The sequence below is a fragment of the Cylas formicarius genome, unplaced genomic scaffold (genome assembly GCF_029955315.1).
Source record: "Cylas formicarius isolate icCylForm1 unplaced genomic scaffold, icCylForm1.1 PGA_scaffold_6__28_contigs__length_40554024, whole genome shotgun sequence".
Lineage (NCBI taxonomy): Eukaryota > Metazoa > Arthropoda > Insecta > Coleoptera > Brentidae > Cylas > Cylas formicarius.
The window spans coordinates 31,568,807-31,581,363 of NW_026844347.1; the positions used below are offsets into that span (position 1 = coordinate 31,568,807).

General features: G+C 34.5%; 1 protein-coding gene across 50 annotated transcripts in view; it reads left to right on the forward strand.

Moving 5' to 3' along the window:
- Nucleotides 1-12,557, forward strand: part of LOC132704076 (cell adhesion molecule Dscam2) — a 75,051-nt gene that overhangs the window by 14,065 nt on the left and 48,429 nt on the right. For 28 of the 50 annotated variants that reach the window (XM_060673786.1, XM_060673765.1, XM_060673763.1 and 25 more), the window contains exon 4: nucleotides 11,976-12,152. The exons of 3 other annotated variants lie outside the window; for them this stretch is intronic. In XM_060673786.1, coding sequence (XP_060529769.1) covers nucleotides 11,976-12,152 — 177 coding nt within the window. Of the gene's footprint in view, nucleotides 1-29; nucleotides 192-2,748; nucleotides 2,908-4,848; nucleotides 5,011-10,029; nucleotides 10,204-11,975; nucleotides 12,153-12,557 lie in introns of all 50 variants that reach the window. 19 more of the 50 variants (XM_060673812.1, XM_060673797.1, XM_060673799.1 and 16 more) reach the window with 4 other exon arrangements.

A 12,557-nucleotide genomic window follows, 5' to 3' on the forward strand; every position in this document is an offset into this window, starting at 1 on the left:
TGAACCACTTGTTTATTTGGATTTTGCAGTAGTGGCGCAATATTACGATATCGACGTTATAAAAGAATTCGCAATCAGGGGCAATGCGGCTTTAATGAAATGCCAGATACCGTCGTTCGTGGCAGATTTTGTCTCCGTCGTATCTTGGCACACCGACCAGAACGAAAACTTCTTTCCCAATCGATCAGAGGGTACTACAGCGGATGATCCTTTCGCATTGCCAAGGGAAACATGGAAATTTATCCCGTCGAATGCTAAAACTAAAAATCGTAGACAGTTTCAGACTAAAAAATAAATTTCATCAAATAGGGAAGAGGATTTTGATACCGCTAAAGCTTCTTGCGCGATTAGTTAAGAATCTGATAATAATAAATAACATTTTTTCACATATTTATTAAAATTAAAACCCAATTTACATTTTCGTTTGCAAAATGTAAAGTAGTGTAGTGTCGCTCATCAGAAATCCCGAAAATGGGTAAATCAAGTCCCATTATTTGATATCAAAAATCCACTTTTTCCATCCATCACTTGCCATGGTGTTGGTTTCATTGTAGAATGATTCGGGGACGAAGCATGTGCATTAGAAATTTAATATGTTGGATGGTTGCCTAATTTTGATTATTACAGGGACATTGCTTTCCCGTTGTTAGATTTTCAGTCAGTGATGCAAAGCGTTATCCTAGGTCTATGCGTCATTGGTGTCAATTTAAAACCTCTTCTCGTTGCACAGGGTGTGCGAAACATTTCCATATCTTGCTGAAAAATGTAGATAAGATGGGGAGTCCTTTCGTTCTTTATGATATTGCGTTGTTTTGGTTTCATTTTAGAACTGACGAACCCCACATGCGCAGTATAAATTTTATAGTTTTAAAATCCCAAGATACATGTTGGAATGGTCCCAGAACCGTTCTAAAATTAAAACCAAAACAAAATCAACTCCTGAGGACGCCTTTTCCTTTTTTCCATATATTTGCGTTAAATTTTTGTGAAGATATGGCCTTTTTATGGAATATCGTTTTACTTTAAAATTGGAACTAAACAATTGCAGACATTATACTACTGCGGCGTGCAAAAGAGAGTTTATGAAATGGGAACGGGACCGTCATTCACGTTAGAGGAGCACCAGAACCATCCTAAGAAAATAAGGTTTTTTAATGTAAAAACATGATATGTGAAACAGAGAAACTTCTTTTTCAAAAGGCCAAAATTATACAGAATACATTAATTGCACTTTTGGCACTTTTTAAACAGTAATTCTTAACAAAGCTATTAAATTTTTGAAATAGAAATATATATTTTTTTTAATTTTTTAAAAAAATTTAAATTCCTTTTTGTATGCCGCTGATGTTGTTTTGTTGCCGTTTTCGTTACCTTATTATTAAGTTGTTCCTTAATATAGTCTAAACCGTATCTCTTATTGTTTAATTCTTATTTTAAAATAAAAACGAAATGTGACCAGGCAGTCCCCACTTGCTGACATATTTATTCACCCAACATTATAAACAACTTTACAGGATCCGACATCTTTCTCAAGGTCTTCCGCAAAAGTTGATTTTTTTTTTGTTGCCGTACATTCACACCCTGTTCAACGAGAATGAATTACACTTGCACCAGAATTACAGTACAACCAACCTCGTCATTACTACTACTACTATTATTCCAAAACCGCAGCCCCTTGTAAAATGCAAATATTCAAAACAATTTGTTTAGCATCCGAAGACTATCTAAACTTCATCTTCAAATTTTGAGTTGTTTTCTTCTAACATCGGCTTCATTCCATCGTCTCCACATTTTAAAGTGTTAAAAACAGGAACCTTGAAAAATGTTTAATTACAAGATTCCAGTAAATATTTATCTGTATTCTTATGATATCCATTTATCTACCGCGTATATAATATATAGTCTGTTGTTTTTTTGCAAATCGAAGAATTATGTAGAAGACACAAAAGGCACACAAGGGCTGCAGTGAAGGTACTGTAAAATACTGAAAATCTCAAAGCAATAAATGCACTATATTTTTGGTCGTACAACAACAACTACAACTACACCACTGACGTTTCCGAAGATGACGCTTTGCGCCACTGGTGGAAAATCGAACGTCGGCAAAAAAAGTGGAAGTTGTAGCTTACCAAATTTAGGCAGTTTATTTGTTGGTTCCCACATTCAACTTAAACCGGCTAGATTACTATACCCATATTGATAACAATCAAAAGGGAAAATTGTGAAATGGACTTTTCCTTAAAGTTCGACGGGATAAATTCGGTTGTATCTTCATTCCAGTCGTCCAGCAATTTTACCAGACCGAGGTTAATAACGAATACGTCATCCGTGGGAACGCAGCCGTGTTGAAGTGTTCCATTCCTTCGTTCGTCGCCGATTTTATCAGCGTCGTCTCCTGGAACGATAACGACGGGCACGAATACGGCTTGAACGCAAAAAATTTCGGTATTGATTATTATAAAAATATTCCCGTTTCGCGGTATTGTTCGCCAGAAGCGGAAAATATATTTCGCTGTTTCCGTTGATCTTTTAACCCGACGAGGTTTTAACCCAGAAAAGTATTTAGACGTAGCTATAGACCTTTTGTACGCCGATATCTATGAAACGTCATTGGAAAAAGTAGCAGCTCGAATTTATTTTGCATCCGGTTTAGTTGAAGTTTCCACGGATGACAAAATATTCATCCCTACCGCAAATGAGTTCCAAGTGTCCAGACGTTGAGGTTTTATTTTTTTGTTATTATTTCAGTCGTAAATCAGTATTACGAAGCGGAAGTAGTCTCCGAATACGTGATACGTGGCAACACGGCTGTTCTGAAATGCAATATCCCATCGTTCGTAGCCGATTTTGTGCAGGTTGAGGCTTGGGTTGGGGAAAATTCTGAATATACCTATACTAAAAATTACGGTAATTTTTACAGCAAATATTTTATTCCCTTTGTAGCATAATATCCGGTTCCAGATGGTAAAAACCTATCGCGCTGTACGATACCTACTACGAAGTTTTTTTTTTTGAATAAATTACCATTCCAATTTTGCTTTTATTGTGCATAGGTCGCCAAACGGTATCCGATTGTTACTCCCTAACCAGCTAATAAATTTATCGATGTTAAACAATTATTCAATGTCAAGGAGCTTACCCATAAACGTAGTCTTATATCATCGTTTTAACTGCCGTTTTGTCTCGATCAAACTTCGGGTTAGGTACATTTGGAAAATTACGGGGTATTTGGTACAAAAGGTAAAATTAGAGAAAAAGAATAGTATAAAAGTGACTATGAGAGAGAGACTTTTAAACGTGTAATTTTCTTTCTGACTATAACAACGCAATGGGACTAAACAGGCCAAATAACTTACCGTTTTTTTGTATTTTGATTCCTTTTGAGTTTTGAGGCAAATATATTATTGAAAAGATTTTAATTGAATTTGATTAATAGGGAACTTGAACTTTTTTTTTGTTTCTTTAATACATTTGTTTATGTGTACAAATAGCGCATACCAAATATCAAAACTCAATATTTAAGTTGCAATAAATAATTCAAGTTGTGACATCCGGCTGTTCCTTTTAAACGACGCGGGAGTGATCGTGACGTCATACCGCTGATTTTCGATCGAAACGGAGAAATGTTATTATATTATTTACGTTTACTTTTGGCTCTTGTAAAGGTGTGTTTGTATTTAATCTACCCCAGTTTGTATTTGTGCTTTTTGCGCTTTACATGATGATAATGCAAGTAAAAAAAAAACATTATTACAAATCGTACCTTCGTGGTTCGGTGTTTTGTATGTAAGATGTTACCATAAACATATCCACTAAAGGTAAAAGCGACAGGATCAAGACTAAAATTAAAATTAAAACTATCAAGACAAACGCGTTGTCGTTCACTATGCTACCGTCCGACTGGCGCGTAGTCTTAGTACCGAATTGACGTCACAACCGGCCACAGTCAATTTTTAATTACTTATATTTGTGACATAGAACTACGAAATCATTTTTTTTGTCACTTGTGGTTCTCTTAATAGTATAAACTTACTTTTATAATCAGTATTTTTCAAATAAAAATTTTATTCAAGTTGTCTAGCCAGAAATATATTTCTAGAAATAGTGAACTCCGCATAATGTTTTTTTCTTAACATATATATCATATCATCATATCATATATATAATATAATATCTTAATAAGTGTTCTATGTTATACTGCAAATATTTTGTAAAGTTTTAATCTATAAAAATAATTGGATTAATTTAGGAATATGCAACACTTAACGTTTGATTCTTGTTACTAATTATTGCTCTTTTTTATAAACCGGGGACTAATGGTTGGAAGTTTTTTTAATGATACCTCTCTTGCTGACAATCTGTTAGACTCCCTTAAATATCGCTTTAACGAACCATCTGCTCATTCTTCATTAATAAATGACACGCCCTGTGGTGTGGCCTTATCCGACAATTTTGTTTTCCTTGTAACTCTCAAATATAGACGTATTAATGGAAAGATAATTGCTTTTTATTATTGGTTGTTGACTCGAACACTTAATAGAATTAAGAAACCAAAAAAATGTTATACCGAATAAAAATTGTTGATTACTGTTCTATACCTTGAGGTTGGGTGTTTATTTTCACGATTACTAAACCATATTATTCCTTTGCAAATGATGTATTTAATTTGTTACTTAGAAAAACAATTACCAGTTAAAAGTAATTTGATGTAAGTTGAAAATTACAATTTCGAGAGATGCTTTTTGATTTTACCCCAGAAAAAAAATACGAATAATAATTTTTATTTATATATCGACTAGACCGGATAAAGTGTATATGAAATGATAAAAAAAATGTTTCAACTTTCAGTGGTTAACCAGTTTTACAAAGCCGAAATCCTAACAGAATACGTGATACGTGGTAACACGGCCGTTTTAAAGTGCTCCATACCGTCGTTCGTAGCCGATTTCGTATTCGTAGAGTCGTGGATTGACGACAGCGGCAAAATTTTGACAGTCTCCGATAACTACGGTAACTTAAATTGAGCCGGCGTTATATGTTCTAGTTGTGTCGCAGTACTATGTGACCGAGGCCGAAAACGAATACGTCATCCGTGGCAATTCAGCCGTAATGAAATGCAAGATACCCTCATTCGTAGCAGATTTCGTAGTAATCGATTCGTGGATTTCTGACCAAGGCCGTGTTCATAAGTACGACGACCACAGCGACTACGGTATTTTTTGAGTTTCTTTCGAACTTCGGTGAATGTTTCCTTTCCGTTTAGAGTTTCCAGATGATCAAAACCATTAAGAATCAGGTCGGAGTAACACCAGGTGAATTATAAGTTAGTTAACTAATTGTAACGTCAGATTTTCTATATTGGAAATAATGGCATAAAATGAGGTCCATACTTTCCATTTAAACATTTTCCGAATAATAATAATAAACTAAGGGTCGATTTGATCCCTATGTAAAAAATTACTCCAAATATCCCTATGAAAATCGGTAAGTGCATCAAGAGACATTTCAGTGGCGTCATTGCTGCATGAATGTCACCTCTTTATCACGTCTTTCTTGACAGATGCGCCGTTCTTAGCGAGAATAATTAAATTAAAAGGGCTATATTTGGCAGCACCAATAAATACCAGACAATGGTTAAGAAACTTCATATGTCAGAAGTTCAACCCATGTGAAAAATCCGCCACACAATTTGTTGACAAATAGTGTTCTAGCAATCCTTCTTCTATTTCATGTCTATTGTCCGAAGTACCTTGATAAAAATTCGTCGTCGATAAGGATATATTTCGTGATAAATACGGCTAGTTTTTAATTCATCATACTAACAGAGAATTTTTATAAAGTGAAAAAAAAAACTCAACGAAACTCAAAAATGAAATCAACATTTGGTTAAGATGATTTTGAAGATCAACAATTTATGTTAAGTCAACAAAACGTCATTTGCCAAAACGTTCAGTCAGTGTGGCACTTTTAATTTAATTATTTTAATCAAGACAAAAAAAGAGCAAGAAGTGACTTTTATGCAGGCAATCCACCTGAAGATTTTTAGTAGTGTATTGTTGACATCACTAAATACATGTCTGCGTTCGGTAACGATTTTTAACACTCCTGTAAGATACACTGTAATAATCTTGCAGGCGTGCATAGAATCGATTCACGCACTGGAATTAAACCAAAATAGTTTCTTAGCTTTAATCATATGCATAAGTTAGACAATAATTTTCGCTGACGGAAGCCATATTAGTTAGAATTTGACTTCAAATTTTGAATTTTCTTTCGCAACGGACTTGAAAACTTGAAGAAAAAAAAGTTTTACTTTTTAACTTTGAATTCCTCGATGCTAAAAACCCTAAGATACCGACTCGAAGTTTAAATTTCTTGCAGACCTCTTAATTCAATATTCGAATAAACTGGGCTTGTACTGGGTAGCACCGTTATTTAAATCAGACCAAGCAAAATGAAAAACTTCGGATTCTAAAAATAACTAGAACTTGTTTCTTTGGCGGCAGGAACTGAATATTCAAATGTCGATTAAGCAAATCTTCGAAGAGTCCGCCTACGACTGCGTAGGTTAACGCTACTCCCAGCAGCTTGTTCGTTCTTATCAAGATGACTTATTGACTCGTAATTAATCGAACCACATCGATGTCTACATTATGCCTAATCTCCCTATTGGCTAATCACTTTTGATTAGTCCGCTTTCCGCTATGAACTTTATCTTGACATTGATGTCATTTACGATTTTTTGCTTGGTTTTAATTTACAAGATATTAATATATGTTGCCTTGTTGTTCGAACGTTATACCCATAATCGGATTACATGCGGGCTTTAAAATTTTCCAGTATTACTAACGCGTCAATCGCGGCGCAAATGGGACCTTTGATTTAAGCCTGTCTGTCCTGGAGTGGAACTTAATACTTAGGGTAACACGATACTTGGCGTGAGATGTACAAACAAATGTAGCATGTGTGTTTGGGAACAAAATGTTTTGGGTCCGAATGTTCGATCAATTTTCGCTTGTGAGATTTCGTGCGGATACTTTCGTGTTTTCAGAGAAAATTCAGTCCCGTTTACAATGATAACGGTATTAGTAGCTCAGCGAAATCTTCAGGGTCAAAGCGATATTAATTCCGCCGATGTTATTTGTTTAAGATAACTAAATTTTATAAGGTGGATAGTATATGTAGCTATTAGAATGAAATTCATGACTCGAACCCATCGGAAGCATATTTCACGTTCCATTGACCGAAGCGTTGCGCTTTAGAATTTGCCCGACGGGGGTTTCAGCATACGAGGTGTGTTTAAAAACTAAGGTGGATTTTGTAATTGCTGTAATATGCTCACAGTTTTAACTAGTTTACACGTTTACATTTTCTTGTGAGTCAGAAGCGTTAGACGTGTTTTGTGTGCTTGGCGATTTTCTGCTGTAAAAAAATTGGAACAAAGAATTTGTATAAAATTTTGTGTAATAAATGAAATACAGTGCTCAAAACATTGAACAAAAAAAAATTACAAGTGGCCGAGAAGACGCCGATGACGAACTTCGCTCTGGACATGCAATTTTTTCCGAAGTTTTGGGTATGAAACGTGTAGCTGCAAAATGTTTTCTGAATTTGTATAATTTTGAACAAAAGGACCGTTGAAGGAGCATTGCTCAAGAGCTGTTAAACGACGTCAATGATGATGCAGATATCTTCAAAAAGGTCATAACTGGTGACGAAGAACCCAGAATCGTCAAGACCGAAAAAAGCACGTTAAGTCGCACTGTTTTCTTTGAATCTCGTGGCATAGTACATCAGGAGTTCGCATTCCTCGATCAAATTTACCAAATAATACGAGGGTATAATGTGATGAAATTTTCTATTCGTTGCGCAAATTTATTCTCAGAATCTCAGAAACACAAAACTAAGATGAACTTGTGGAGCGTCGATTAATTTGCCAAAAAAAAACGTCCGAGAAAAGCTGATTTAATCGTTATAGTATCACAACATACTCCTGAACACTATTAAATGTCTATAGTAAAACCATAGTGATTTGTAGATACTCTAATTTGGGTTATACTATACATATATAAATGTGCTTTGGTCCTAGAATGGTGGGCTTTGTCTCTATTTTTCTGACGCCGCTATGGTGTTTTTCCTCCACGACGGCTAATAAACTAATATTTTCCTATAGGTGTAAGATTTACTTAAAAAGATATGTGCGTGCGAGCGGTCGATATATACAACGAGCAGTATTTTCTTGGGATTGTTCTCATCGTCAAAGCTTCGTCACGCGTGGCGATAGAACTATTTCTCATAACGTAATGTATGTTTATTATGAGTTGCTTGTTTTAAATTTACATTTCAATAGATGTTTTTGTTGAGCTATATTAATTATAAATTATTTTGTTTATATTTCGAGTCTTTCCGTGTTCTAACTAATGATGAGCACGTGCCGAATTCAACCCGCGGAATGTGTTTTGGACTATGAGCGAATAAACAAAAATTATCGATCTCAAATACTATTTGTTAAAATGTTACATTTTGTTTCTAAGGTTCTAACGTTCTAAATCTAATCTAAATCATATTAAATGTGGTCAAGCGGCACTTTAAAGAGTCATTAGTCGTAGACTCTAAAATTGTACCTCTATAGGACTACGATTAACATTTGTGTTACATTTTATTTCCTTTTAATTTCTTCCTTAAACCTCCCTTTTTCGTAGTCGTAGCACAGTCTTACGAAGTGGAAGCGGATAACGAATACGTAATACGTGGAAACACCGCCATTATGAAATGCGAAGTGCCTTCGTTCGTGTCCGATTTCGTAATGGTGGAAAACTGGCAAGATAGCCAAGGAAACACTTACCTTCTCGGAGAAAATTTCGGTACTTATTATAAAGACTGGCCACATAATAACCCTGTCAGACCTCATTACTCCTCGACGAAGCTTGTAGCGAGATCCTTCCAGATATCCAAAAGCGATTTTTCCGGGATACGTTGGAACCGAGCCGATAATAAAGCAATTTCCAGCATGGCAGATCGAGCTAATGGGCGTTTATTGACGACATCTCTGCGATGAATACTTTATAAAGTTGGCATTGAACCTGGCGGGAATCAATCGGTCATTATTTGTGTTAACTCTAAATTGCATCCCCATCGGTGTTTGAACAAAACTTCTGCACTCTCAAAAAGGGTGGATTGTTTTTAGAGTGAGTGAAAGTAAAGTATATTTTGGCATACTTGGCATTGGATTTTTCCAAATTCCAAATGGATGACACTTTATCGTTTTTTTTTTCGATTTTTTCCTTACTAGCATCGGTTCGTTATACTAACAAACAATGTTAGAGACACTGTTATATCCTGTTTAGAATATTATTCGAAGATAGTTTCTTATGTTGATGAATAACCTTAAAAAAAGCTTTAAAAAGTGTCGAATAAAGAGCCAATAAAGCTGGAATCTCTGGTCGAAGAAATTAGTATTCTCGGCAAATGACAAGTTAAGACTCACTAAAAATTTGAAAATAACACAAGAAACCAATATATATTGACAATGAGCTAAATGTAAATTTACTCTCTCTGATTCGTACATGTGCATCAATGAAAAATTCTACGAATCGCAGATCTTTGTTTTAGAATAGAGAAACAAACCACTACGCTTATTTATTTAACTGAGAGTTGCTAAATGCTAAAGAAGTTTGGGCTTATTGGGAGCCAAGTTTTTCTACTTCGGGGATTGATTATCATTGCTGCAACATTTGAGAAGAAACTATATCCAAGTCGATTAGAATCTTTGCCTAATCACTTAAGGGATGATATTAAAAGTGGGAAGGCAGTTTAAATGATTTCGGAGCCACCTTGTTTTGTTACCTATTGTGAGAACTGCTAACAATGTGGATTTTTACAAAATTGTGCTGTTTTCAAATGACAGGAAATTGCCTTTCTTACACCATATCTTTCTTCTTGTTCTGGCGAATATTTAATGGGTAGTTTATATACTATGTGTATAACACATAGCAACTGCCTTTATGTTACTCGGTGCTTTCTGCGCAGTGGTGCAGCAGTTCTACAACAGTCGCGTTATCGACGAGTACGTCTTAAAAGGCAACACGGGCATATTGAAATGTTTGGTGCCGAGTTTCGTTAGCGATTTCATTCAGATCGAATCGTGGGTAGCTGACGATGGTACCGAAATTAGTTACGAAACGCGAGACAGTTCCAATTTGGGTAAACCACAGTTCCTGTTATCGTTTTATAATTTTTCCATGCGAGGAGTCGAGTTGTTCCAGATGTCACCGTTTATTTTTGCATCGTTGCTAAACATGAAAAAAGCATTTTTAAAATCGTGGATCTTGCGTGACGACGCAAGAACGCACATCAACAAAAGCGCCATGTTAATTAACACGGGAGCGTAGTGAATTTTAGGTTGTCATAATAACAATAATGCTGGTGGGAGGAAAACGAAATGTATTACGTCTGGTTTTAATTTATTTATTCTTTCTTTTTAACCCGTTGGGCTGAAGTGGTTAGAATTAAGTACATATTTTTTGACATTACACAGACGCGCATATATTAGGAGTTTTCCTTGTACAAAGTTCACGTTATAAATGTAAAATGTTTTTATTTCATATCTAACGGGCGCCATATTTGCTGGAGATTTCCAATCGAAATAATAATTTTTTCTTATGGAGTAAGGAATTTTGATTATGGTTAGTCTCCAATTTTTAGACGATAAGATTAAATAACATTTACTCCAGCAAACTAACCAAAGTTTTATTATAATTACCTCAATGTGCGTAAAACACTTCCCTCGTATAGGAAGGGTAAGAATTTACAAATAGAAAAGATTTCGTCAATCAATTTTCTGAAGATTCTGTAAAAAATTTGTTTATAAGATTCAAAATAAATAATTAAAAAAAAATGTGTAAGCATGATTTTACATATATATTTTTTAATCGGCACTCAAATTTATATCCAGGGGTGAATCAAAATTAAATAACTAGAAACTCTTCCGTATTGAATATATGTAGAAATAAAAAATAATAATAATAGCGACAGTGACGTAGACTGTTTTTGTTTTGCAAAATTTTATTATAATGTGCGTAAACCACTTGGTGGCTTGTATCAGCAGAGCTAGGAAAATGCAAATAGAAAAGGTTTGGTCAATTAATTTTCTGAAGATGCTGTGAAAAATTTATTTATAAGATTCAATATAAATAATAAAAAAGAAACAATCGCTTGTACATTTAATGTGCATTACGGTTTTTATTTATTTTTTTTATTTTTTTAATTTGCACTCAAATTTATTACTGCCTTTTCTATTGTAGTAAATGGGCAAACCTTAGACGCAAACACAAAAAACGTACGGAAATAACTTCTATAAAATGATTTTTTTTAAAATCCAGTATAAAAACCTTTTTTAATTATTCAGTGATATGGACGAATAATATGAAGTAAAGAGTTTTTATTTACAATTTGATTTATAAACAGGATGTTTCACTAAGATTTTTGCAATTATTATAAATCAAAATCAAATTCAAATATTCTTTCTTTACCCAAATACGGGTTATTCTATATTAAACAACTTGAAACTATTCGTATATAATATAGAAAAAAAAAAACAATAGAGACAGCAACGTATAGTGTAAATGTGGCATATTTCTGGTAATAGAGGAATAATATTTCTTTGCAATATGTGCAATATCTCAACATTATGTCAATTATTGGCCATTAATTATTATTTAAAATGAAGAAGCTTTTCCTTTAAATGTTTGCAGAATCTAGTTTCTATATTTTGTACTTATGAAATGCTCTGTAGATAATTATGACAAGGAAAATTTCACTTTTTGTGTAAAAACAGTCACGTTAAAAGAATCGGGGTTTAATTTTCTTATATATACAGGGTGTGAAGACCCGTGACACAATTTTTTTTGCAAATTTTTTTGGAACCTGTAAAGGCTTCAAGCTTCAGAATTTGACAATTAATGAACCTCTTACAGTCGTAAATCAGTTCTACGAGACGAGAGTTACGGACGAGTTCGTACTTAAAGGCAACACCGGCATTTTGAAGTGCGTGGTGCCTAGTTTCGTTACCGATTTCGTTCAAATCGAAGCCTGGGTTGCCGACGACGGTAGATCAACCTACCGTTACGACACCAAAGAGAAAAATAAATTTGGTAAAATAACCGATAGAGTTTTATCGAAATTCTCTCTCCAATCCTTCGGATATCCGTACCCCGAATTCCGGTTTCCAATCCGTGTATATTTTTCATCTCTTTTCACTGGAAAGATATATGCGGGGGATTATTTGCATCGGTTGCGCAATCTCGAGGCTACGCTAGAGGCAAATCTACTGACATAATTTTAATATACACTTTGCCTATGTTAAACGTACAGAATGTCTGCTCATATTCGACTTTGAAAAGTACAAGAAATCTGCAAATAGCGATGGAAACGTTTTGTTATATCCGGGAGATATTTGTCAAACACAAAATTATTGCTAAAAAAAGCACAAAGTACGTCAATTCCCGAAAGTGCTATTTTACTGGAAGAGTAGACAAATTTTACTAAAAGTTTACGAC